Source organism: Lepidothrix coronata, unplaced genomic scaffold, assembly GCF_001604755.1.
Source record: "Lepidothrix coronata isolate B3197 unplaced genomic scaffold, Lepidothrix_coronata-1.0 Scaffold71, whole genome shotgun sequence".
Classification (NCBI taxonomy): domain Eukaryota; kingdom Metazoa; phylum Chordata; class Aves; order Passeriformes; family Pipridae; genus Lepidothrix; species Lepidothrix coronata.
The window spans coordinates 743680-768874 of record NW_016690251.1 but is presented as its reverse complement, the minus strand read 5'-3'; the positions used below and the strand labels follow the sequence as shown (position 1 = coordinate 768874).

General features: G+C 47.3%; 3 protein-coding genes across 8 annotated transcripts; 2 read left to right on the top strand and 1 right to left on the bottom strand.

Moving 5' to 3' along the window:
• Window positions 1–948: 948 nt before the first annotated feature.
• Window positions 949–13455, top strand: GALM (galactose mutarotase). The gene is made up of 8 exons (XM_017818873.1): window positions 949–1290; window positions 1741–1895; window positions 4710–4916; window positions 7004–7085; window positions 8715–8856; window positions 8952–9126; window positions 9621–9732; window positions 12994–13455. Exons 1-7 carry the CDS (start codon window positions 1095–1097, stop codon window positions 9696–9698), a joined length of 1035 nt encoding a protein of 344 aa, XP_017674362.1. The 5' UTR covers window positions 949–1094; the 3' UTR covers window positions 9699–9732; window positions 12994–13455.
• SRSF7 (serine and arginine rich splicing factor 7) lies at window positions 12718–19205 on the bottom strand. The gene is made up of 9 exons (XM_017818874.1): window positions 19113–19205; window positions 18620–18800; window positions 18306–18482; window positions 17344–17418; window positions 17153–17254; window positions 16758–16811; window positions 14601–14645; window positions 13964–13999; window positions 12718–13031 (listed from the first exon to the last, which is right to left on the bottom strand). The coding sequence occupies exons 1-9, from the start codon at window positions 19138–19140 to the stop codon at window positions 12977–12979; spliced, it is 753 nt and encodes a 250-aa protein (XP_017674363.1). The 5' UTR covers window positions 19141–19205; the 3' UTR covers window positions 12718–12976.
• GEMIN6 (gem nuclear organelle associated protein 6) lies at window positions 18926–24998 on the top strand. Of its 6 annotated transcripts, none has more exons than XM_017818875.1 (3): window positions 18926–19031; window positions 21384–21529; window positions 23661–24998. In XM_017818875.1, exons 1-3 carry the CDS (start codon window positions 18948–18950, stop codon window positions 24034–24036), a joined length of 606 nt encoding a protein of 201 aa, XP_017674364.1. In that variant the 5' UTR covers window positions 18926–18947; the 3' UTR covers window positions 24037–24998. The 6 variants fall into 6 exon arrangements, with proteins under 6 accessions (XP_017674364.1, XP_017674367.1, XP_017674368.1 ...); XM_017818878.1 differs by lacking the exon at window positions 18926–19031 and adding an exon at window positions 19214–19325; XM_017818879.1 differs by lacking the exon at window positions 18926–19031 and adding an exon at window positions 19214–19321 and having other exon boundaries at window positions 23661–24997.
• Window positions 24999–25195: the final 197 nt, after the last annotated feature.

Genomic DNA, 25195 nt, shown 5'->3' with positions numbered 1-25195 from the left:
GCATATTTACTTGCAGTGTTGTTTTTGGATAGAGAGCACTGGTTGAGAAGGTGCAGAAGAAAACACAGGAACAGACATTTGTGTTACACAGCAAATATGAGGCCGTCACCAACAAAGAAGCGCAGGTTTCCAAACCGTCTCTGCTCAGGCCTGGGTGGGAGGTTTTGTTTCTGTGTTGGATTGGAATTTGTAGTTTGTCTCGTCAAAGGATGATGGCTGTGTTGGAAATTAAGATTTAGCAACCACTGGTTGGTTGATTGAGGCTTTTTGGTGGCAGTTCTAGGAATTATTGGTTCTTTGAACAAGTTCTGAAAATGGGCTCTCACAGAAATACAACCATATCAAATTGTAGTGAGGTTCTCTAGCCTTGCACTTGAGCCTTGCCAAGAGAGGTCAAAAATATGCACATACATTACTTACATGTTGCCAGGGTTTTTTCCTGCAGACTGAAATTGCCTGCAAAGACCAGAGACAGGCAGAGGTCAACATTTCGAAAGACAATGATTTTTAATGGAGTCTGGGTCAGAGCCACAACTTGGAGAATAACAACACCCTGGCCAGCAAATACCCTGACCCTGATTTACAGCAGGCACTGCCTTGTGCCTCTTGTGGAGGGGCTAAGGGGGAGAAAGGACAAAGGGAGAAAACAGCATTTTGTCGTGCCACGCTTTGCAAGGGCCGTGAAAGTCGTGTCGGTGTGATGCAAGTGGGGCACAGGAGAGGGTAGAGGCGACGGTCTGTCCCCCGGACTTGCGAGCTGGCGGCTGCACTGCCCGGCTTGGCAGCGCCCGCCTGAGCACCGCAGCCTCGTTCCCTTCTTTCCGCATCCTTCCCGCTCCCGTCGGCCACCTCCCGCCGCCCGGACCCGGCGGCTGCTGCCCCTCGGTGTCAGCCCAGGGTGCCCAGCGCTCCCTGCACCGGGCGCGGCGCGGCTCCTCCCCGCGCCGGGAGGCGGCCGGGCCGGTGTTCTGGCCGCCCTTTGGAGCCTTGTGTGCTCCCATCCCGGCCGCCATTGTTTCTTCCTCCTCACGAGCGTCCTTCCCGGGCAGCGCTGCGGCTCCCCGGAAGGGTCGGTGGCCGGCTTTTGGGGAGCGATGACAGCGGTGCGGAGAGAGGCGTTCGGGCGGATGCCCGCGGAGCAGGGAGGAGGAGAGGTGGAGAAGTTCGTCTTACAGTCGGACAGCGTGAAAGTGGAGATCCTGTCCTTAGGGTGCATCATCGCTGCCCTGGAGACTAAAGACAGGGATGGGAAGTTTTCAGATGTTGTCCTGGGATTTGACACTTTGGAAGGTGGGTCTAAATCCGTTTCTTTAAAAAAAAAATAAAATGACCCCCCGCCACAATCAGGCAATTTAACCAGCGTTTACAGCGCGATCTGCTTCTAAGGGTCCCCTCCAAATCATGGGCTGAACAGATACACTTCCTGCTGCCTGTCCTGGCTGGATGTGGTGGATGTTGAACTGGGACATTGGTGGCTCCAGCTTGCAGTGTGTCCCTCTGATGGGGCAGCTCTGAATAACACCTTGACTGCAAGAGCCCTTTTCTGCAAATCTGCAAAGAATACAAGATCCCATCGGGCTGTTTTAATCAGTGGTGAGCTGTGTGTCCTGTTAAACACTGGGACTGCAGTCATGTATTTAGTCCTGGAGGGAAACAGAGACACCTCTGAGTCCATAAGCACACCCAGAGACCACCTATCCTGTCCCAATCTGTTCAACCATGTGCTGTTTTTCTGGACAGGTTACACAAGGAAGCACCCCTTCTTCGGTGCTGTCGTGGGGCGTGTTGCCAACAGGATTGCGAAGGGGAGGTTCACTTTGGACGGGAAGGAGTATCAGCTGTTCCTCAACAATGGGCCCAACAGCCTCCACGGAGGAGCCAAGGGATTTGACAAGGTGAAAATCAGGCTGGCAGTCCCAGTGTCCTCCCAGCACACAGTCTGTGGGGTTGTGGCAAGAGGATATGATGTCTTCCCTCCCGACCCTGTAGCATTTTCTGGTGGTTATTGAGTTGAATCAGCTCAGAAAGTGCTGTGAGTGCAGGAATGGGAGGAAGTGAGACGGATCCTGTGAGCTGCTGGGTTGGTTTATCTTTGCCTGAGTTTGCAGGGCTCGCTTATATCTTCCTTGATGTCATGCTGAGGGGTGCTGTGCTTCCTCTGTGTGACTGCAGCCCTGAGGCCTCATGAGCCCAGTTCTGATAGTGTTGTCCTGGCAAGGTGCTGCTCCTACAGAGCCTGGCTTGGGACACAAAAGTGAGGACCAACCTCAAGTGCAATGGAGGCTCCCTGGGCACCCGCTGTACCACCCTGGAGTGGGTACTGTAGGTGTGCCAGTGCCCAAAGAAAGTGGCCTGGGGAACAGGGATCCACACAGGCTGATTTCCACTTGCAGTTTAAAGGCTGGTACCTGCCCATACCTCCTCCCAGAGTCAGAAGGACCTGGGTTTGCAGAAACTGTCATTGCTGCTTGCTTGTAACAGCACTTCCAAGTAAGAGGAGAGCAGGGTGGTGCTGCAGGTTCAGTGCAGTCATTGCATGCATCCACCTGGTTCTCACTCTGACTCACAGCAGTGGGGAACTAGATCAGGCCTGAAATCCCAGGATCCAAGACCACTGTGTCTCCTTCCCAGCCCTCCCCTGTGACCTCATGAGTTAAAATAACCTTTCCATGGCACCCAGGCACTCAACCTTTTCCATCTTCTCCCAAGAGCTGTTGCTGAAGTCAAATACTGTCCCTGCACTACAGATGGTGAGAGCAACAGAGCATTTCCTCTCTTGAAAGCCTTGCTGATAACCTTGCTTCATTGCAGAGCAGACTCAGAAGTCTCTGCTTTCCTGGGCTTTGTCAGATCAAATGTATTTGTGACCAGCAGGTAGCTGATCCACCGTTTCCTCAGAGGAACACATGCAAATGTGCTGGTGCAGCTGCTTTCCTGGGTTAATGTTTTATTTCATGAAAGGACATCCAGGCTGATGGGACAAAAGTCAGACTGTCTAGAAAAAAAATCACTTCTAGGCAGTACAGTGTGAACTGTCATCAGATTGGGATGAAATGCTCCTCAGCAGCCTCAGGAAAAAGGGAGTACAGGGGTGCCTTGGCCGTTGTGCCCCAAAGAGGACAATTTGGTTTAAGGTTTCTTTATGCACCCTGACTCCTGTGATCTGGAGCTGAAAACATGCACTCCTTTGCACCTGAGGCTTCCGGGCTGTCTTCTGCAGGTGGGGGATGTGGTCTCTTCCCCTTGCTTGCTGAAGGCACACCAGCCTGTTGGGGACAAGGCAGTGACATCTCCCAGCCAGAGCTGTGTGTCCTCTGGCCCACAGGGCACACGTGGGCACCCTCTCAAGACCTCCTTCAGCCAGAAAATAATCACTGTTCAGAGATAACCCTAACACAAACAAGACACACTGGCATTTGGCTGTGACTATGTTGACAGATCTTGTCAGTTCTTCCTGATCTTGCAGATCTCAGTGCTGCGGTCAGTGTGTGGTCTGATGAGGGTCTTGCAGCTGTGCTTGCATGGCAGCAGTACATGACCACACTGCTGGGGGACTTCAGAAAATAACCCTCTTATCTTAAAAAAATGATGATACCTCTATGCTTCCTGGACTTTAATAGCTTTTTCTTCAAAGAACTTAAATAGAAACTCGTATTTGAAACCATAGCATCTGTAGAGCAGTGGGAGCTGCAGCTGACCTGCACTCTGTGCAGGAGGACTTACTCTGCAACCTGATATATTTGGCACCCTCAGTTCCTATGTTTGGTGAAAATGCTGGCTTTTGACAGTGCCCCATTGTTTGTGATCTCTGGGTAGGACGTGAGAAGGATCATCTCAAAAGCATTATCTGGCCCCCATTCCTAAATCTCTCCTCTTTGATTAGACAGTAACTATTCCTTAGGTAGATGAAAAACTCCAGAGCCCAGACACCTCACCTCTTATCACACATCCATCCTTAGCATCAGGCCAGGGTCAAACAGGCTATCTGGGCATCTGTGTGTGGTGAGCTGCCTTGCCTCACTCGCTGGCATGTTTGGCTTCAAGCAGAGCCCTGGTCTGTGGCAGGGGCAAGAATGGGAGAGGTGCCAGCTCTCTGGAGAGAGACCTGTAGATGTGTCTGGCAATACATCTGGTACCATTTAACCCAACCCCAGCCCCTGAGCAAGAGCTCCTGGTGTGTACTTACATTGTCCTAGAAGCCAGAGCCTAGTGAGCAGAGGGAAGGGTGGCAGCTCATTGAAGTGATGTTGTACATCACAAGATCCATGGAAAGGGGAATAAGTCCAGCTGCAGGGCAAAAATCGAACGTGTGGACTCTCTTAGGCATGGAGTAACGCAGGCTGGAACAGACCACCGTCAGACTGCCAAACTACCTTGTTTGTCTGGCTGCTCATTGGAAAACTTGTTCCCTGCTGCTGGTCCTGGCTGACCAAGAGCAGGCTGGTGCCCATGTTTTCTTCCTTTTTTTTTTTTTCAACAAGGGGATCTTGGTTTTAGTCCTTCACAGGGAGAAAAAGATTGATTGGTCTCTTTTTTTTTTTTTTCCTTTTTTCCCTTCTAGGAGTAAGGGCGGGAAAGGTGAATGAAAAAACCTTTGTTTCAGTGCAACATCCCTTGAGTGCCTTCTGTCCCTGGGTTTAGCCCAGGCTGTGGCAGGAGAGAAGTGATGTTTCCCATCACTGTCCCACCAACAGTCATGCTCCTTGCAGGTTCTCTGGAGCCCCGAGGTACTCCCAGATGGTGTCCGCTTCTTCCGGCTCAGCCCCGATGGTGAGGAAGGGTACCCTGGAGACCTGAAAGTCTGGGTGACCTACACCCTTAGTGGCAGGCAGCTAGCCATCAACTATCGAGCCCAGACCAGCAAGACGACACCCATCAGCCTGACAAACCACGCATACTTCAACCTCGCAGGGCAGGTAAGCGTGGGGAGATGAACTCCGTGGAGAGACATTGTGCAAAGGAAGAAAGGCTGGGAATCCAAGGGATGATCTGGGAGCTTCCCATGGGATCATTGGGACCGACATGCTGGTCTGGGGACACAGCATGTTTTTGGGGGTTGTCTCTATGCATTGTGGGCTGCATGCAGGGACAGGACAGAATCGCACAGACCTCAACTGAGGACATGTTGTCTCAGTGCTTCTTGAATATTAGCTCTCCTTTTGTGTGTAACTGGGGAGCTTCAGTCTCTCCTGTTCCCTTGGGGAGATTACAGAGGAGGTGCCCTGGTGTGCCCTAGTGCTGGACTGACATTTCTTAGCTGTATTCTGTTGGCACTTCTGAGACAACATGCTGAACCCTTGCATGAGTGTGTTCCAATCTGCTTAGATGCAGAGGGGAGCCAGGTTCTAAAACATTCTCATAAGCAAGATTAAGGCACAAACGAGGCCAGATGCTGGATCCCAAGACAATAATTCAACTTTATTTTGTAACACAAGAGAGCAGAGAGAAAGAAGGAAGATAGAAAAGTAGGAAAAGCTAAGGGTAACTGTTAAAAGCACAGGACAGGAGTTACCACCACCATGAAGTTCTGCTGGCTTGCAAGCTAGTAGATCTCTGCTGGGCTTCTTCCCTGGTCACCTTGTATCCGCTGAGGAACGCAGAACCAGCAGGGTAACAGAGTGGCAGCAGCTCCCGCAGCAGTCCTCAAACAGCTCCCCCAGCAGTCTCCAGACAGGGCCTTAAATACCCTCCCCGTGGTAGCCCCCGGATGCCCACTAGCCAGTTCACCAGTATCCAAGCAAAGGTCATCTGCTACCAAGATGGGCCCTGAGTGTCCATTGGCCGGTTCCCCTTTCTCCAAGCAAGATCTGCCTGGCATACCTTATTTGGGAGAGTAAGTCCTTCCCACATTTTTTGATTGTAACAACCTTTTATGTTTTTTGCTCCTCTGCCTGCCTCTGCTGGCTTGCTAGGTGTCTCCTGAAGCTTTTGCAAGTAGCTCAGCTCCTGCAGCAGCCTAGCTGTGGCATCAAGGGTTTTTAACTCCATGCTCCAGACAATGGTGAAGCAGACTCCATCTTGTAATCAGACTCCATCTTGTAATCAGTCCACTACAGGGTGGTGCAGTTGAGTTCAGGGCCTCTAATGCCAGCACTGAAATACCCACATCAAAATGGGGAGGAGAAACATCATGGAAACGGGATGTGAGATAGCCAAAGCTGCAGAGTAGCAAGGTTGTAGTAGTCGGGTGCAGAGGGCTCCCACACCCTGTTCTGGGTCCTGTCAACCAAACAGGCTGTTAATTGCAGCAGTGTTTTAGTCTTACCCTGTTTATAACTGAGGAGGGAAAAGGATCTAAGAAATAAAATGTTGCTGGGCAGAGTAATAGGATAGTACAGTGCAGTCACGCTTGGACATGAGACAAAGACACTTAAAAGTGTTAGTGAGAGACAAGCCAGCTCCTCTGTGCAGGAGGCTGCTGTTGATAGTGGCTGTGCAGTTGTAAGTGTACCCTGTGCTTGTACTGCCAGAGGTACAGTAGTATCAACACCTGCAGTGTTGCAACTCTGCAACTCGGGTGTGTTCCAGAGGAACAGGAGACCTTTAGGCATGAAATTGCTCCTCAGATTAGATAGTGACCTGAAGGCTCAGCTTTGATCCTGCTCCCCTTCCAGCCCAACAGGTTGCCTGACAGCATTTCTGAGGCTGTGGAAGAGGAGGAGCTCACCCCTGCTGCAATGCAGGAGATGAGCCAGGAGGATGGGTTTAATTCTCCCCTGCTTGCTTCCTTCCCCCTTTGCCCTTTGCTGGATAGTCAGTCTTCAGGGTGGTACTGCTTGGTGAGGTACAAGCCCTGTGGGATTTACAGTTCTTAGGGCCCATGAAGATTTTTGCCTGTGCCAGTACCTTTGTCCTGTGCCCAAGGTCAGGGTAGGATGATGGCCAGGCACTACCAGATCAGCTGTAGCACCACTGTGGACGGTCACTTCCCAAATGAGCTTAGGGCTGCTTGAGCAGTGGAAGGGCTGCAGCAGGAATCCCAGCATTTCCCATCCTCCTGCAGGGCTCCCCGGATGTCTATGACCATGAGATCTCCATTGAAGCAGATTCCTACCTGCCTGTGGACGACACCAAGATCCCTACCGGTGGGTGGCTCGGCATGTGTGGCACATGGGGGGAGCGGTTTGTCAGAGGAGTATGTTGGTGTTGGGAGCAGCAGTGCCCAGCAAGGGGGACACACCAGCACCAAGGGGATCCCAGGGGCCCTCATCCATGGGCACAGTCCCACTGTGCCTGAGCAGAGTGGGCAGAGCCAGGTGCTGGTTACATCACCAGGCCCCAGACCTGGAGACTAGGTCTGCCTAGGGAGTGCAGGCAGGAGCAGCAGGAAATGGGGCCAGAGGCATGTGTGATGTGAGACTGCAACATGGGTCCATACAGAAGACAAGCTACCTGGGCCACCTGGAGGAGTGGATTCCTTGGTTCATGTGGCTTTTGCTCAGCTTGGCATGTCATGCCTGTGCACAAGCACAGGAAAAGCTTAAGGCCATACCAAAAACACTGCCCTGCTTCTTCCTGCTTCTTTCACCATGAAGATGTTTTGCATCGTAGTTGTGGCCAGCTTGCTACCCCTGCTTTTTGCAGTTCCCTATTCTGTGTGTAGTCTTAGTCCTGGGATGAAGACAAGATTTGTGCAAGTATTAAAGACACAGCCCTGGCATGCAATGGCTTCTGTATTTTATGTGAGTAACTGAATCAGAACGGTTTCATTTTTTTCCAAGGTGTTTTTCCACCTCACGGCTGAATTTAGTAAATGTGTTCCTTTTAGACAGGATCAGGAGCCACAGAAATGTGCTGCTTGTCAGGTGCAGACTGATGCTTCCTAAGGTTTGCAGGGCACACCTGGTGCAGAGCCACAGCCAAGCTGGAGTGAGCAGAGCACAGCTCATGGGGCCTGCAACAGGGCTGGGATGTTCCCACACTACCATCCCCAATGCTGGCAGCTGCCTGCTGACCTTTGGAAACATCTCTCTTTAGAGAGGGGTAGAAAAAATGTGACTTTAGGAAAACATCCCTCCCCTTCCCTTCATCTCTCCCCTTTCCTATGCCAAACCCATCGCCTTTGGGTTGGCGTGACTGTGTTTTGCACTGTGTTTAGTGTGTCTTAGGGCTGTTCTTGCTTCACAGGACTTCATTCCCACAGCAGGCCTTAAAAAAGACAAGAGAAAATGTTGGGTTTATGGTCTTGAACCATTTTCCTGAAACAATGCCCTGAGGCAGCAGGGGACTGGTCCCACTGGTCCCATATTCACCATCCCATAGGTAGACCACCTTCATGGCCATCTCACAGATGTTTATTCAGAGATCTAGGAGGATTAATTTCTTTGTACAGAGATAGATAGTGTCTGTATGTAAATATTATGCATACACAAACATTAATAGCTAAGAAGTTTTGGGTTTATATTAATTGGCTTGTACAGTTACCAATACAAACCTCCCCTGAGTTTTCTTGCTCCGTATCTGTGCTTTGCCCCTGCTAAGAACAGCAGCGCCCCCAGGGGCTGCCAGCTGTGCTGAGGACAAGGTAGTGATGTCCCAGCCCAAGTCACAGTGGCCCTTGCTTGAAGCAGGACATGCACCGAGACAAGGATCACAAATGGCTAAAACCCCTCGGCTCATCAAACCAACAGATCTCAATCCTGCCCAGGGACCAGCCCCACAGGGGTTTGCTGGTGTGTGGAGGAGTGGCTGACGCTGCTGTTCTCCTTGCTTAGGGGAGGTGGCCGCCGTGCAGGGCACCGGATTTGATCTCCGGCAGCCTGTGGAGCTGGGAAAGCACTTGCAGAAGTTTCACCTGGATGGCTTTGACCACAACTTTTGCCTGCAGCAGGTGCAGTCTCCACGCCTTGTAGCCAGGTAGGCTGGGACCTTGGCAAGGGGTCCCCAACCCCTAAAACTGTGGGGTGCCCCTTCAGCCAGTGCCTTGGCATCTTCCACTGGCATTTCCCCAGGGCTCGCCACCCACCCACCGGCAGGACCATGGAGGTTCACACCACCCAGCCTGGCATCCAGTTTTACACCGGGAACAACCTTGATGGCTCCCTGAAGGGCAAAGGTGGCATCACATACCCCAAGCACTCAGCTTTCTGCTTGGAAACCCAGAACTGGCCCGACGCCGTCAACAAGGTGAACTGTCTGTTCCCCCCACAGGAGCTACTTGGGTCCTGTGGCAGGGGACCATACCCCCACCACCTTCCATGTCTCTGGGGCATTAAATATATAAACAGAGTCTTGGAGAGGCTTTGTAGACACCAGAACAAGCAGGCACAGGTCACAGCATACTGTGGCCTTAGGGACGGGTCAGCCAGCGCAGCAGGGACTAGCCCTGTGCAGCCCAGCTTCCCAAAAGCATGGGGCCTAGAGCAGAAGACCCCACTGGGGCCTTGCCACGTCCTCATAAATCTGAATTATTTCTCATGGCCTGAGTTCAACCAGCGGGAGGATTTGCCCACTCAGCCAGCTGGCAAGTGACGGGGGGTTACACACTGCTGCTGGAAATGGCTGAGGGGAGCTGTAGGATGATGCCCTGGGAAGGCCAAAGGGATGCAGCTGTGCTTTTATGAATCTTTGTGGTCCTACGGAATTCACTCAGTCACTGATGTGCTGCTGCCTCTCCCCAGCCCCACTTCCCCAACGTCCTACTCCATCCGGGTGAGGAATACAACTCCACCACATGGCTCGTGTTCAACAGTGCTTGAGGAGAAGGGCTGCTGACTCCTACCAGTGAGAGGGGTAAGTGCCTCCAGCAGCTTAGCCAGAAACCCTGCCAGGTGCTGAACAGAGCTCTCCAACTACCCTGGGTGATGCATCCCACTTGGGAGCATTTTTCTTCCTCTGTGGTTTTCACCCGTGATTTCTGCTGGCTTTAACTCCTGTCACCACCTCTGCTGCTATCTGTTCTATGCAAAGCTCTCACATTCTGCCTAGCCTCATCCTGGGCACTAGGTTTTGTTTCACAGTAAAAAATGCACTGAAAACACCTTGTTTAGGGATATGGCACGTCACAGCTCCAACTACAGCAGGGGAACATCTGTGATATTCAAGCAAAGCACATGGGAAGGCTGATGCAGTTGTGGTTGTTCATTACAACATCTGCAAAGTGCTCCGAGCTGTGCTGGCTGCTGCTGTCTTTACACAGTGCACAGTGCAGAATAGCTTTGTGGAGGACATTGTGCTGGGATTATCTCACCTGGCTGCCCTGGATCCTCTGGTTCAACTCCTATTTTGAAGCCAGCAAGAGCTGCACAAGAGCATAGTATGGAAGATGCCTCGGCTGCTGAAGTGAAGCAGGCACATCTATTTAGTCCTGAATATACAACTGCAGGAGGAAAACCATCATCTTAATGTTGTGTTTCCACATGAAACATGTAATCTCAAAACCCCTGTAAGAGGGGCCTGTCTGATAAAAACCTCCATGTTTCTGAGGTTTCGTAAAAAATTAGCATAAACCAGGGGATGGCCGTACCATCATATTAGGGAGCTGACAGCCCTCTCCCCAGGGAAACAGGTAGACAATTCTTGGGCCAGGCACCCACTTGGAGAGCAAAGCCCAGTAGCAGGGAATGCCAGATTGCAAATCAGGGGAATCCTGTTATGAGAGTGGGGTTTGCCCATCGCACCAGAGACCTTGGATATGTGTCCCCTTGCCCCTGACCCAGGCTGTGTGGGGTGTGCACATCCTGCCCAGAGGTGCAGGGCCCAGGTCACAGCAGCAGCCGTCACACAACACACCCGTCAGGGGATCTTTTCCAATTGCTCGCACTGTATGGAATTTGTGGTGAAATCCTCCCAGACTCAGGTGAGAGCTGGAGCTGCGCAGCCTCCAAAGATGATGATGAGCTAAGGGAGACAGCACAGCCACCCCGTTTTGGACACCACAGCTGCACAGCAGCACGGATGCCAGCTTTGTCACTGCTCCCTCTCTGCACCTTGAAGTGCTTGCTGTCCTTTGCAGTGGCCGTCCCTGCCAGCATAGCCCTGCCTCCTTGCTCACATTCTTGCTGCTGCACCCGGGTGTAGAGGAACCCCAGCCCCCTACAGAAACCCTGGGCTCCTCAGCTCAGTCTTCCACAGTGTCTCTGGGTACTGAAAAACAGGTACTAGCATAGCTGTCGTGTCAGTCTGCAGGTTTATTGTGGAGTAGTTTTGCCGTAGGAGTACAGAAAAGAAAAGGTGATCAAATTCCAGAGTAGTGGTGTACATGTGCCTCTCACCAGGCACACCATAAACTGGGCAGGCATTGCACAACCAGTAAATATTCCAAACACGGATCACAGGCTTTGAGCATTTGGGCTGAATCACTGCAGGGTAACATTCGTGCCACCCCCTGCTCTCCCACTGCGGCAACAACGGAATTTAACGGGTATTGCTGGAATACTGGTCATTGCACCTGGCACAGGGAACACCCAACGCCCATCGTGGGCACCAGGGACGATCCAGGCACAGGAAGCACCACAGCAGTGAGGACCAGGCACAAGGGCCAGATGATGCTGCAACAGGTCAGCACACTCAGAATCTGGACTGTTAACACTGGAAAAGCTTCATGTTAACAGTAAACCTGGTTCTTGAAAACCACATTACCCAAGGTGTGACCCAAGTTCATCTTGTAACTTTGTTTCCAGGTGAGCTGCTCTGCTGTGGTTTACGCACTGGAAGCAAACTGCTATGACAGATTGCATTAGAAGCCCAAACAGGCCTTGCTTTCCATTTCAGTGCTTATTTACTGCTGAAACTGGGATATCTGCTAGATATCCCATCCTAGCAAAAAAAAAAAGTTTGCTTTTCTCCCCTCTGCCTACCAGTTTGTTTGTGCAGTCTTCTAACCTTGTTTCCAGTCTTTTACTGTGATCTGTGTCAACAAAGTGCCTTATCATACAATTCTTTTATACAGAATGAGGACAGAGTTTGACACACCTATACACAAATAGTTAGTCCTGCAGGTTGTACATCTGCTGTAAGAAATTAGCATAATTCAACAAAACCATCTCCAGGATATGGAGGCTGCTTTAAAAACATACCAGTTTCTGTGAAGCAGGTTAGAACTCCTGAGGTCAGCTGAGAATCTTAAAGGAGGAGAGTTTGAGTGAGCTGCAGAAAGACTGGCAACAGCTTTCTTTCGCCTCTCAAACACATTTTCATAAGGTCCTTCAGAAAGTAGCTCAGAAGGCCTTACTCCTTCCCTCAAAAAAGGAAAACTCGCCTTGAGATATTTTAAGAAGTTTTCTTTATATTAACAGCCTAAGGAACTAAAAAATGAAACAAATGAAAGTAGCAATTGTCAAGTTATTAATGATTTCTATTACCTTTAGAGGTTTCTGCAGATGTTATCTGCTTAAAAGATGTGTTTTGGAGAAGTTTATCCTTAAATTTTCGAGCATCTGGTATCACCAGTCAAACACCAGGGAATAAGCTTTGCAGAATAAGCAAATCAGAGAAAAAAATGAATGCCCACTAAATAATCATCAAGGAATGAAATGGTCATATGCCAATTTTTATCCATCTGTAAACAGACATGGATTTTAAATTCCATTTTAAAGAAAGCAGGAACCGATCCTTTCACCAAAGACCATTCAACAGCAGATGTGAAAAGTGGCTGCCTTGAGAAGACACTGACCAGTGTTAGTCATTCCCATTTTAGACATTTGTCATCCACATTACATGGCACACAGCTAAAATTACCCAAATGTTAACAGAAGCAGCAGGGTTACTACGGAGAGGTTTTAGTTAAAAATACACATTTTATTTCAATGTGCCAATAAAAAAGTCCCACATTTTCATATCACAGGAAGTTATTTCATACAATAAAAAGAGACCTGTGCTAGTCTATTGGTGTGACTAACTCAGAAGACCCAGATCATGCCAAATTTTAGTCGATATACTCTTCTATCTACATTCTTACATTTACAAAGACACCACAAAATCCCTTATAATAATGTAAGCAAAATAACTTTCTTCCTAAAAGATTAACTTCATAACTTTAATCCATTCTTTCAGGACTTGCACTTCTTTGCGGGCTTCCTGATGGTGAGCGGCTGAAAGGAAAAGAATCCACAATTAACATTTCAGCAGTCCTTTGGGATTCATGAAGACAGGAAAAAGCAACAGACACCTAGACTCTGGCACCCTTTAAGCACTGTTTTTTAATAAAAGAACCAATCAGTATGGAAAATGGTAACAGGTTGATGATTTAGACATAATACTTTTTTTTTCTTTCAAATTTTTGCATTTCTTTCCTGTTATTTTTATAATACAATTTACAAGTGATTACTGTCAGGCTATCTAATTACTAATAGTGACCTTCAGAGAGGTAGGATACCTCTTCACTTTTCTGAAACATCAGCTTGTCAAAACCTATTGTGATCATTCAGTGTTTGTGAGTACCTACTCACACCCTTGTGATTGTTTGACACTGAAGTTGTAAAAATGAACTATTAAAGAATTCAAATTAGGGAGAAAGTGCTGCTGGTTCTGTCACTACACATAATGCATACATACAGAGAGAAAACTTTACTGAGTTATTGGGATAGAACAAATAATCTATGTGACAGCAGTAAAAGTCACAGGCTTGATCTTCCATTCCTGACTGCTGTGCCAGGTTACTCCACCTTCCCCAACCTCCATGTAGCTTTTAATGAGACTGAAAGCTGATTTCTACATTTATTCTGTGTTTTAAGCTTATCAGTCTCTATGCAATGAAACTGTCAGTGAACTGAAAGGAACAGGGGAGCAGACAAAGATGGGATGTAACACTGCTGCGTAACCAGTACCCTGAGGAATTACTACCGTGTATACATATTACCATATATAAAGCCACAACCATGACATTTCTGTCAAAGAGATTTCAGCAAAACACCTTTCCAGTATTTTCCTACAAGGAGCAGTCAAACTCCTCAGCAGAAATCAACACAGATACTAAAATGCCAGCTCTACGGAGTCTGTGTTACTAGTAGGGAGATCAACATACCTTCTCTTTGGAGATGGTGATCGGGACTTTGACCGACTGTCAAAACAGAATATCAGCAATGCAGCTTAAAGATCAAATACTTTCACATTCAAAACTTTTATATTAAAAAAAAGCATATTAGAAAGCAATTCAATTATTATGGGATCTAGCCAGAAGGTCCTTCCAACATCAAATTTTTCAAATCAACTTTTACTCTGACAGGGACTCTCTATTCATTTAGCAAGATTAATTTTAAGCAACTGTCTTCAGCAGACAGAACAGAAAAGCAAGGGGTAGTACTGACGTGAGGCTTTGAGAAGAGAAACATCACCACAGGTTCCTGCTGTTTTATCAACAGCATTAACAAAGCTCAGGCCCTTTTTCTTATGGATAGAAAAATATAACAACTGAGCACAAACCCACAAAAAATTAGTAATATGTTGGAAACCACAAAGAGTTAATGAAAACAAAGGGACAGCTTTGGGAACATATTCCCAAGAGTTACAGAGAAAATTTTATAATCTCTGTCATATCACAAACAGATTAGGTGGGGGCCCATGTTGGGAGACTTTTTTTCTAAAGGACTAGGCTCTGTTAATCATGCAAACCTAGCACTGAAGTTGAGACACTACTGCAGGCTCTATCTGTGCATGCTCACCTCTTAGCTGGAGAGCCAGACTTTGATCTGCCATGAGACCTAGACCTACAACAAAGAGAAAAAACACAGCTCAGCATGGAAGCTGATAGCACACATGTTCCCATGTTTGAGACAGCAGCAGTCACACTCAATGTATGAGAATTGTCATGCTGAACACAAAGAATCCTGCAACTTTCCAGGGCTTTGCCTGCTAAGTTTCAGAAGAAAGCTTTAAACATGGATGTTGCACATGTTGCTCAGTACTTTGGTCCCTGGCTGATGACCAGTGTTTGCTGATGCAGGTGGCAGGAATACATGAACAACCCAAATCCTGACCAGTATTTTCACACAGCTAATATAAAGCCATGCTCTAAACTTGCAAGTTTTATTAGGCTTGAGAGACATCTACCACTACAGTTAAACTGGCTGCAGACAGCACATTCCTCAAGTATCTTTCTCCTCTGTGAAGTTCATCTTATACATACACTTGCTTCAAATATTTTTTGAAATGTCTGAACTTAATCCTTGTGAAAAAAACCTGTCCTAAATGTCAGTCTTTGAGATAAGACTGCTGCACCATGAGAAACACTAATACTGCCTGAAAGCCTAACTGAAATTTTTAGATCCCCAAAGGAAGCGTTCTATATTCCACATCCAAGGCTTTCCACAACAACTGCCAGATGTATGTTGTGATGCTGTCAAACCAGCAAACATCATGTACTTGTTTAGTCTGTCCTCCTCATGAATACAGAGCTTTTCTCCAGGTGTGACACATTCTTTGGACTCTTCTGTAAAGAAACCATCTTTCAACTGCCTCATGTGAAGTGTAGCAGTGACCTCCTTGGAGTTAAGCACCATTATTTTGCCATTTCTTTACACCTGTACATCTGTAACTTCCTCTGCCTCAGTCACCTAATTTCTACTTACAATGAAAGATGTCACACAATAGTCCAGAAATGTCACTAAAGGTATCTTTTACCCTGCAGAAAACCACTCTGGTATTGAAAAAGAGAAAACAATGGTGGTAAAATCAAGATGTTTTTTCCTTTGAGAATCTGCTGACTGTAGCTGTTTTCTGCTCATCACCAAGAGTGAACATTGATGAGCCATGATTAAGTCATGTTGAAACAACTGGTATTAAGATTCAACAAGCAGAAAAGTGTACCTGATCTACTGCCTTGGGGAACTTCCTTCTCTCTTTATTAGCTTCTGGACTACTCTGTGTGAGTGTCTGCTCTTAATTAAGCCATCTTCTGGTCTTCACCTCTCCCTTCCCTCAAAACTCCCATGATTGCTTGCTGTTCCACTGTCAGAAAATGCTGCCTTCAGCTTTAGGCTTTTCTACTTTCTCCCTACAGATAAAAGGTTCTCTTTATTTTTCTGTGTTTCTTCATGGTTAACCATTATGTTACTTGTTTCAAAGAGTAGCCCCCAAACCAGGACAGCAGGCACGGGGATGGGCTGAGGCATAAGCAGCACCATCTCCAGAGCAGAACTTCAATTTACTCTCGTTCTCCTGACAGTCCATCCAGCACATCCAGCCTGTCAATCACACTGCCTGGACAAGGCTCCATGAAACACCAGCTGCATTTACTTACTACGAAATAGAATTTAAGAGAACAGATGACATCTTGTGTTCCTTTACAATTTGATCATTACTCATTACATGTTTATTGGTACAGAATAATTCTAATAGGTGTTTATCTCAAATTGAAGTCAGCTCCTGCACACAAACACTTTGTTATTTAACAGAGCTGGAACTACATCTGCAGCACTCAGGGCACTACCAAGTCCTTCAGGACTTGCCTGGCTACATGCATTAATACACTGCCAGAAGGGCATCCTGAGTTCTCTGAAAAATAATGGGAAGAATCTACAATCTTGTGTGTGCTACAAAAAGAAAAATAAACTTTTAAGATAAATGTTTGCTCTGTTAGCTGTTAATGCAACCTGATCAAACCAACAGCTGTGATAACTACGGGGACCTGGATGCCAGTGGCATGCAAAACAATAAAAAGAAAAAGAACAATCTTCTGCATTGCTTTTTAAAACTACAAACATCTAAATTAGTGGAGAGAAAACACATCTTTTTCTGAAAATGTTAACAGTTGTTAGAGAGCCTAAACAGACTTTTAAGCAACTCTAACCAAGTATCTGCAGTCACAGAAGAGATCTTACCTGCTTCGGGGCCATGTAACAGATCTTGACCTAGATCTGGATCTTGATCTAGACCTGAAATAAAAAATTAAGATAAATAAAAAAGGAGTCAACTCAACCAAAAGAGACGACAATTACAGCACTACAAAAATTAATGCCACATGTTGAATTTAAAACCTACATGATTACTAGACATTTTACACATAGAAATTCATTACAGGAGATGCTGCTGTGTAAGGTCTCAAAACTCACTGAATTACCACACCAGGGAATTTAACTAGGATTATCAGAAACTTTATAAGAAGCTGACTTCTAGAGCTCAGCAGCTTTTGAAGTCTGCTATCCAATACCTAATTAAAACAAAAAATTCCAACCTAAGTAAAGCACACAGTCTTTTAAAAATTTCTTCTAATTACCTCGATCTCTTCAAGGAAGCCGATCGGGACCGGCGAGGAGACACGGACCTAGACCTACGAGGAGAAACAGACCGGGACCTACGATAGGAAGCTGACCTGGACCTGCAAAGAAATCAATTAAAGAGTTGTACAAGTGCAGCTTTCTCTAACCAGAATAAGAAAACTGGAATAAAATACAAACTGAAGCACACCTCCTACCACGGCTCCGACTGCGTGACCGAGAATATCTCCTTCCTCGGGACCTCGAGCGCGATCTAGACCGGGACCTGGGTTTAGGTTAGAGAAAACAGATATCAGCAAACAGCTGCAGCAACCAGTGCATGTGAGGCCCTGCTGAAGTCAAAACTTATTTCAGACAACTAAGGAACTAGCATCTGTCATTTGGAAAAACTCTCTGGGCCTACTCGTCTTGAGCATTTTTACTACCTAGAAAAATGTTAAAAGCTGAATTACATTTGCAGAATTACATTAGAATAGAAAACACTGTAATGCGTATTTAAAATAAACCTTGCAAGTTTGCAGGTCGACCCTCTTTGGCCCAAGGTCTAGCAGATCTAGACGATCTAGAAGTATCTATAGCCGATCGCTGCATCTAGGTGTTCTCTTCAATCTAACGACGATCAAACTGACAGCCCAATGAGCCAGGGTGAGGCTTGATTGACGCAAGAAGATTTTTCTAGGTGGGAATGTGGTCAATCTGGTGTTCCTCTTTCTAAACCGGAGGGGGGCCCCAATTGAAAGCCAAATTTACTGTTACGGCGGTCACCGTCTCAAATTTTCTGCCCTTAAAGAATAAGGTGAAGCTACGTGTAGATGGCTCGAGGGGATCTGGCCTCTTATGCTGATCACCTCAAGGTCTAGGAGGATCTTAAGTGTCGGATTTGCAAGGCGCCTCAGCATGAAATCTTAAGGCTCGTGACATTCTGAATCAAGGCGACTGACTCAAACGAAGAAACCTGAAAGGTTTTGACCAGGTTGATTATTAAGATATTAACATTTGATAGAAATAGCAACAAATTGTAATATACACCTATGCATTTATTCTAGAGTTAAAGTTTAAAGAAAACTGGTGTAACATTCTGTTCTTTACTAACAAGAACTACACAAAAGCGAAACTGGCGAAGCAACGCGGCCGCCCCGGCCCCGCACGTACCTGCTCCTCCTGCGGCGGCTGTAGCGGTGACAGTCATAGGCATAGTGGCCTTTCTCACCACACTCGTAGCATCTGTCGTTGGGGTCAAAGGGGCGCCGGGCAGGGGGCCTGTCGTAACGGGAGCGCCGCGGCATTCCCGTGGACACTTCCACTCTCACCCTCGAGCCACATATTATCCTACGAGACACAGTATGTGTTAACCACAGGAATAATTGCGCTCATACAACGAGCACGAGAAATCAACGGTTGGTGAGGGGTAGGCGGATCAGAGACTGCGGCCCTATCAGTCCAGGAGGCTCCAGGCATATACGTACTTCCCATCGAGGCCAAGCACGGCATCTTCAGCGTCCCGCGGGTCCTCGAACTCCACAAAGGCGAACCCCGGCGGGTTCCTCGCGATCCACACGGTTCTCAGCGGGCCGTAGTAGCTGAAGGCTCTCTCCAGCTCGCCTTTGCCCGCGCCCGTGCCCAGGTTGCCCACGTACACCTTGGTCTCTGCGGGAGCGAAGCGATGTCAGCGCCGGGACCGGGCTCAGATGCGCCCCCCCTCGCCGCCATCTTGTCCGCGCGGCCCGTTCCCGCCTTCGCCGCGAGCGCGGCGCGCGCGGCCGCGCCCCCTCCCCCCACGACCGCTGACGCAAAATGGCGGCGGCGACAACGCCAGCAGCGGCCGCCTCGCCTTCCTCCCTTCCCCGCCAGCGCCCGCCGGCCGCTTCGCTCCCCGCGGTAATCGCCCCTTGCCCAGACCCTTCTCTCCCTGCCCCCCGCGCATTCCCCCGCCGCTCGCGGCGCCCCGAGCGCTCTCACCGCCTCCATAGCGGCCGTAACGCGACATCCCGACGGCTCCGCCGCCCGCGCGCACGCGCTACCGCATGCGCCTGCCCCGCGCTCCTGTCCCCGCCCGGCGGCGGCGCGCGTGCGCGGGGGGCGGAGCGCCTGAGGGGGAATTGCACCTTTCCTTGGGAAAGGAAGCACCTGGGCCTGCTGTTGGTGCTGCGCACGATCATCTGCCCAAGGGAAGTAAGGCCAGCAGACCTTTCTGTCTGGGCATCTCTTATGTGGGAGCAGTCCTTGGATATATCCAGTATTGGAGGCGATGTCCAAATCAGGAGCCAGTGGCACCCGGGAACCACGGCCTCTCCGGGCTGCCCCTTAGCTGGGGGAAGCGGTCCGAGCTGGTGCTGACCCCTCCGAAGGGGGGGGTCCCACAGGAAAAGCGGAGTTTGTCCCTCAAATCGAGTGTTTATGGCTCGATCCGCACCAGGAGCTTCCAATGGCAGAGTCACGTGAGTTGGGAGAGCCTCACCTCTCTGTGACTCTTGATTGTCGCCTCTGGCGACTGCTAAATTCAAGGTGGGAGAGCTGTGGTAACTACACTTACAACAGTGGAGAAAAAAGATCGGTAGGGATTAAAACTGAAGACTTTTGGAGTATTCTGCTCAAAAGGGACGTTTAACAAACCACTCTCCTGTCTCTGATCCAGAAGGGAACCAGTTAAACAACTAAAATGCATATATATAGAAAAAAACAAATTATGTTTCTTCTTCCCACTGCTGCTGTTTTAAACGGGAGCTGCTTTCCCATTGTGCTGCTTGCTCTTAGAATGAAAGCAGTTAGATTTGCTATCCCTGCTTTCCAATAAACTATAACTGAAAGAAAGCAGTAGCTGAATACAGTGACACAAGCCATTCATAAGTAATCCCTGTAGTACTGCAGAAGTTGAATTGAGACTTAAAAACGGAAATTACCTCAAGTCTGCAAAATACGACTATCTCATTTCATAGCATTGATATATTTTTTTTATGCTCACAAAACCATTGCATGCTCACTTTCACAAATTACTGACATGACTGGCAGCTTGTTTGGTTCATCCGTAGGAAGCTTTTCCTTAACGCTGTTGAAATAGAGCAGCCGGGGTGGGTGGGTGTGGGTGTTGGAATCAAGCTTCTCACCTTCACAGCGGCACAGGGAAATTTGTAAAGGCAACTCAAAACCGGGGAGCAAAAATATCCTGTTTTTATGTACGAGGTGCACACAGCCTGCATCCGTCCCTGTTATGCACAGGGATTAGCGTGCATCCATCCCTGTTTACGCACAGGGATTGCTTGAAAAGGCTTGCTGAAGCTGGCAGTTCCACTGCACTGTCGGCTCCACCTCCTCATTTTGCAACCGGGCCTCGTACATGTAAACCTTTAAGCAATTTATATGTACACCCGTAGTTAAAAACCCTCCGTATCGGCCCATTTCGTGCTCCCAAACCCCCGGACCGTGGCGGGGAAAGGCGCTCGGCAGCGGCAGGAAGCAGATCCCGCCCGGGCGCAGTTCCCAAGAGCCCTCGGTGGGGACTGGAACGGGAACAGGGCAGGTGAGCGGCAGAGCGGGTAGGGGGCGGGGGGGACTCGGAGCGCTCCCGCCTCCTGCTCCTGTGAAGCTGGGGTGCTCCAAGCGCTCCCCTTGGCATCGCCAGGGAGCCTCCGGGGAACAGAGCTGCCCCCAGCCCTTGGTCCTCCCTGCACCGCGCTGCCCACATCTCCCTCCGGCCCCTTTAGCGGGGGGACGAGGGAATGGAATCCAATGCTGGACCAGAGGTAGCTTTGCTCTTGGTAGTGCAGCTGTTGGAGGGGGAAAGAGTGGAACGCACTTGCTGCTGCTCTGCCGTAGAGGATGCGAATAGAGCCGGGATCCGGGGGGATAACGCTTGTCCACAGGCAGTGGAAGGGCTTGGACCCAAGTGCTGTGCCAGTACACAAAGCAAAGGCGGTAAAATTTTACCTTCAAGGGACGGCGATCCCGATGGTTTTGTAAGAGGGCAGGAGCAATAAATGGAATGTTTAAAGCGTCGAGTTACCAGAACAGTGATTTTTGAGGCTTTGGTGGTGTGCCTTTAAAAACAGGTGAACTGAGTGGGAAATTACAGAACTGCAGCTGTATGCAAAACACTTGTGGGAACGTCTGCTTTTAAAAAATGGTAAATTTTACTTAAGACGAATCTTTATCCTGGAGGCAAACTCAGTTCTGATGTGAAAAGCAAAGCAAAAGGATTCACTGCGTCTGCTAATTGCTCTGGTTGTTTTCTAGGTTCTGGATGTAGGAAATATGAATGACTGGCAGAAGAAGAGCCCTCTAGACTGGGAAACATATATGAACAAATTGGTGAAGGTTGCTGCAATTGAGAAACACGAATATGAAGGATGGGTTTTAACAGTTGATCCAGTTTCTGCCAGGTGAGTACCTAAGCTTTTATTTCTGTAAAACTAATAGAAAACAAGGTGGTTTTTTGAAGAAGAAAAGATCCCAAAACTGAAGCAAACTCATTTGGAGCAAAAACTGCACACTGGGGCTGTGTATCCGGGTTTATTTAATTGGCAAGGCCTAAGAGAAAGCAACATTGTAGTTTATAAAAATAAATAATGTAATACAGTGGTACAGCAGGAGGTCAGCATGAGCTGGGCACCTCTGGAGAGGGACTCAGAACAAAGAAGTCCTTGGGCTTTTATACCCTTACAGCTCATGTGCCCATTGCTCACATGCTCCTCATGCACTTTGCATGTGCTTCTTAGTCCAGTGGTGATTTCTGGTCTGGGGTCTTCAAACACCTTACTGGATTCTTTCTCTTTGTCCCTGCAGACAGGCCATTAACTGTTCTTGTCGAGTTGCAGCTTCTGCTGATGGCTGCAGCCTTCTTGTCGTCTGGTTCGTACTTCCTGTGCACCTCCTCACTGACTGAGCATGGGAAACTAAAAAGTCCTTGATTTAGAGTAAGCTCTGCTTAGCAACAACCAAAACATCAGCGTGCTATCGACATTATTCTCATACTAAATTCAAAACTCAGCACTGTACTGGCTTCTAGGAAAATTGCTAAGAAAATTAACTCTACACCAGCCAAATGCATATCTGCAAGTTGAAAGTTCACAGCTTGCAGCCTAAGGCTTCATCAAATCCATCTGCTCATGTTAAGCAGGTAAAGCTAAGGGAACAGGATACTAAAACACACAATATTGTAACTCTGATTTAAAACTTACAAATGAAACTAAACAACTATTAGTTCTCAACAATCCACATCTTTAGGACTGCTTTTACTGATATACCAAGCCCTACTTTACAAAGAGAGCAGGAATGCAGGAATATTTTTAATGCTTTAGGTGTTGAAATCCTTATCCTCTGTCCAGAATTCTCACATCAGTGCCCTGCTTTCCCCTCTAGCCAGACACCCATGGAGGTGTAGTGGCTTCTTTGGAGAGGAAGCAAGAAAAATTAGCAGGGGCATTGGACAGAAAGTGGTACCACAGGTCTCTAGTATCTCAAGTGAGTAACTTGAAAACAGGGTTTGAGAGGCAGAATGCACCAGGCAATTGGCAGAAATTTGTCTCTTTGCTGCCAGAGCTCTTTCATACCTTTTTAGTTTTGAGCTTGTCCCAGACGAGCACAGGATGAAGGCTAGAAACGAAAGCATTCAGCTTCTGATGTGTATCAGAAGAATTGGTTGTTGCTTCAATTCTGGAGTAGCTCTGATAGTCTTCTCTTGGAGTTTCTTACCATTTCGGTAGGAAAGGTGCATGCAGCAGTGAGTGATTCTGGTGAAATCAAGATTTCACTGGACATAGCCCAAAAAGTCATTACTTCCACTAAGGGTGGTAACAATAGATTAGTGAAGTGCTGGCATCGAATTCTGGAGTTTTGGTTCCCAGAAGAGGAAGACAGTTGTTTGTTATATGAGGAATTGATCCTAGGAATATAACAAGCTGCCTTCCTACCTGCATTTAAGGACTTCTGGGGTGCAAGTGCCCTTAGGAAAAGACGAAGCTTCTACAACATGAACCTGAACCTGCTGTAATGTGTCCCTTTGTAACACTCAAACTATTATTTTCATTTAAGAAACTAGCAACAGTAATTTAAAAAAATATTTTGTTAGTAATGATCAATAAATATTAATAAGTTTTCATTAAACGGTTCTAGTGGTGTTAGCTGTCACCATTGCCTTTAGTATTGAAAATGCTAAATGTATTGAAGGTATCATTGTTTCTAAAGACTTCAGATTCTTCAGCAAGGTTGGGAAAGCTGCACAAAATTATTTAGATTCTGAGCCCTGGTTTTAATGTACACTTCACTTCTTTAATGTTCTGCTTGATAGTGTCTAGAGTAGTTTCAAATTCAAGACCACCAATTGCTTGCAAAGCCCACATTTTTAGTATTTTAAGAGTACAGCAGCATTCTTTTCAAAGAAAAATGCTGGGTGCTGTCTATTGCCTAAGTACCTGGGATAGGCTGATGCCAACGAGCATGATTTCCAAGAATCTTGGCCTGCGTTTCTCAGTCTTCAATTAAGAACAGAGACTCACACATCCTTCTTGACAGCATTGTCCTTGCAGCATTCCCGGAGAATGAAAAGGTGTCCATTTCGGTTGTCATGGGCCATGCTGTCCAAGAGGTCGAAATACTGAAAGAAGGGGACAGTGAAATGAAGCAACGCCTTTCTCGCATATTCGCGCCCAAAGAAAGCAAAGCCTACAGCCCAGAGGAACTGGAGAAGAGGAAGAATGACTTGAAGACGTGGCTGGAAACAAACCACATCCCTGTGACGGAGCAAGGGGAGTTGGGCAGGACACTGTGTGTGGCAGGGGTGTTAACGATTGACCCCCCGTATGGCCCCGAGCAGTGCAGCAGCTCCAACGAGATCATCCTGTCCCGGGTTCAGGGTTTGGTACAGGGTTATCTAGAGAAACAACAGTGATGTCTGCTGGTTAAAGCATTTGTCTTTAGGGAAGGGTCTACCTGCCGTGTTTTAGGAACCTTGCTGGGTATCAGTATTCACTGTTTGCAAAAATGCTGGGTTTAGATACTTTTGTCTGATTTTTTTTGTATGTAAAGAAAGGGATAAAACAAGTGGTATAAACCAAAAGCACAAGCATTTTTCATGCACTATTTTTTATTAAAAGCGAGCCATTAGGTAATGATGCTGTATTAAACTGATTTATCACTTAATAGATCAGTTTAGTATTTTTGTAACAGTATTGTGAAAGGTGATATACAAGAAATTTAAGCTGTGTTTTCCTCTGCCTTTAAAATTAGTTTGATTAATTATCTAGTGGTGTAGGCATGTTTATTTGAACTGCTTACCAGATTATTTTTTTCTTTTTTTTTAGAAAGAGAATTGTGACACTTGGACTTCCAAACCAGATTTTAAAAAGTTAGTTCAGAAAGCTGTTTTATTTTGTTTTGTTGTTTTAGTTGGTTAATTGTTGTTTGTTTTCCTCACAACTGTTCTCCTGGTTTAGAACATGAATTATGATGTTGCCCAAATTTGTAAAATTCTTAGGGAAGGTTAGCAGGCAAATTGCAAGTTTTAAAACCACTTAAAAGCATTCCCTATCTATATTTGTTATTTTAGAGCAGCAGCGATTGGAAAATCAGTGTTCTGTAAAACGAGAATGTCTTGCAATTCAGTTTGTGGTTTCTTTTGCTTTTTTTCTAGTTTATGACAACACACAATGCAGGAATCATTGTGTGATTATTCCTGAGATTATTAATCCAGTGAGGAGCCTTTAGAGCCCTCATTTATCTCAGAGTGTATTTGTTTTGCCTTATTAGGAGCCAGCACCAAAACACATTGCTGTGCTCACATGCAGCTGAAAAGTCTGTCTGACCCTCATTAATAAAAGGCTCTCCTCATTCCTGCTGGGATTTATCTAAAATTACTTTGAATCTGTCAGGTTTGTGTCAGTTTTTCTTAAAAAATGTCTACTGCACATGCACTCTTGTACGTGTCTCCCTGGAAAGGCTGACACCTGAAAGCTTCAGCTGCCTGAAGGGATAAACCAGTGCCTGAACTCTGCAGCACCCAAAGGGTGGTTGGGATGGATCTGATGTGTGAGCCAGTGTCAGGTCGAACT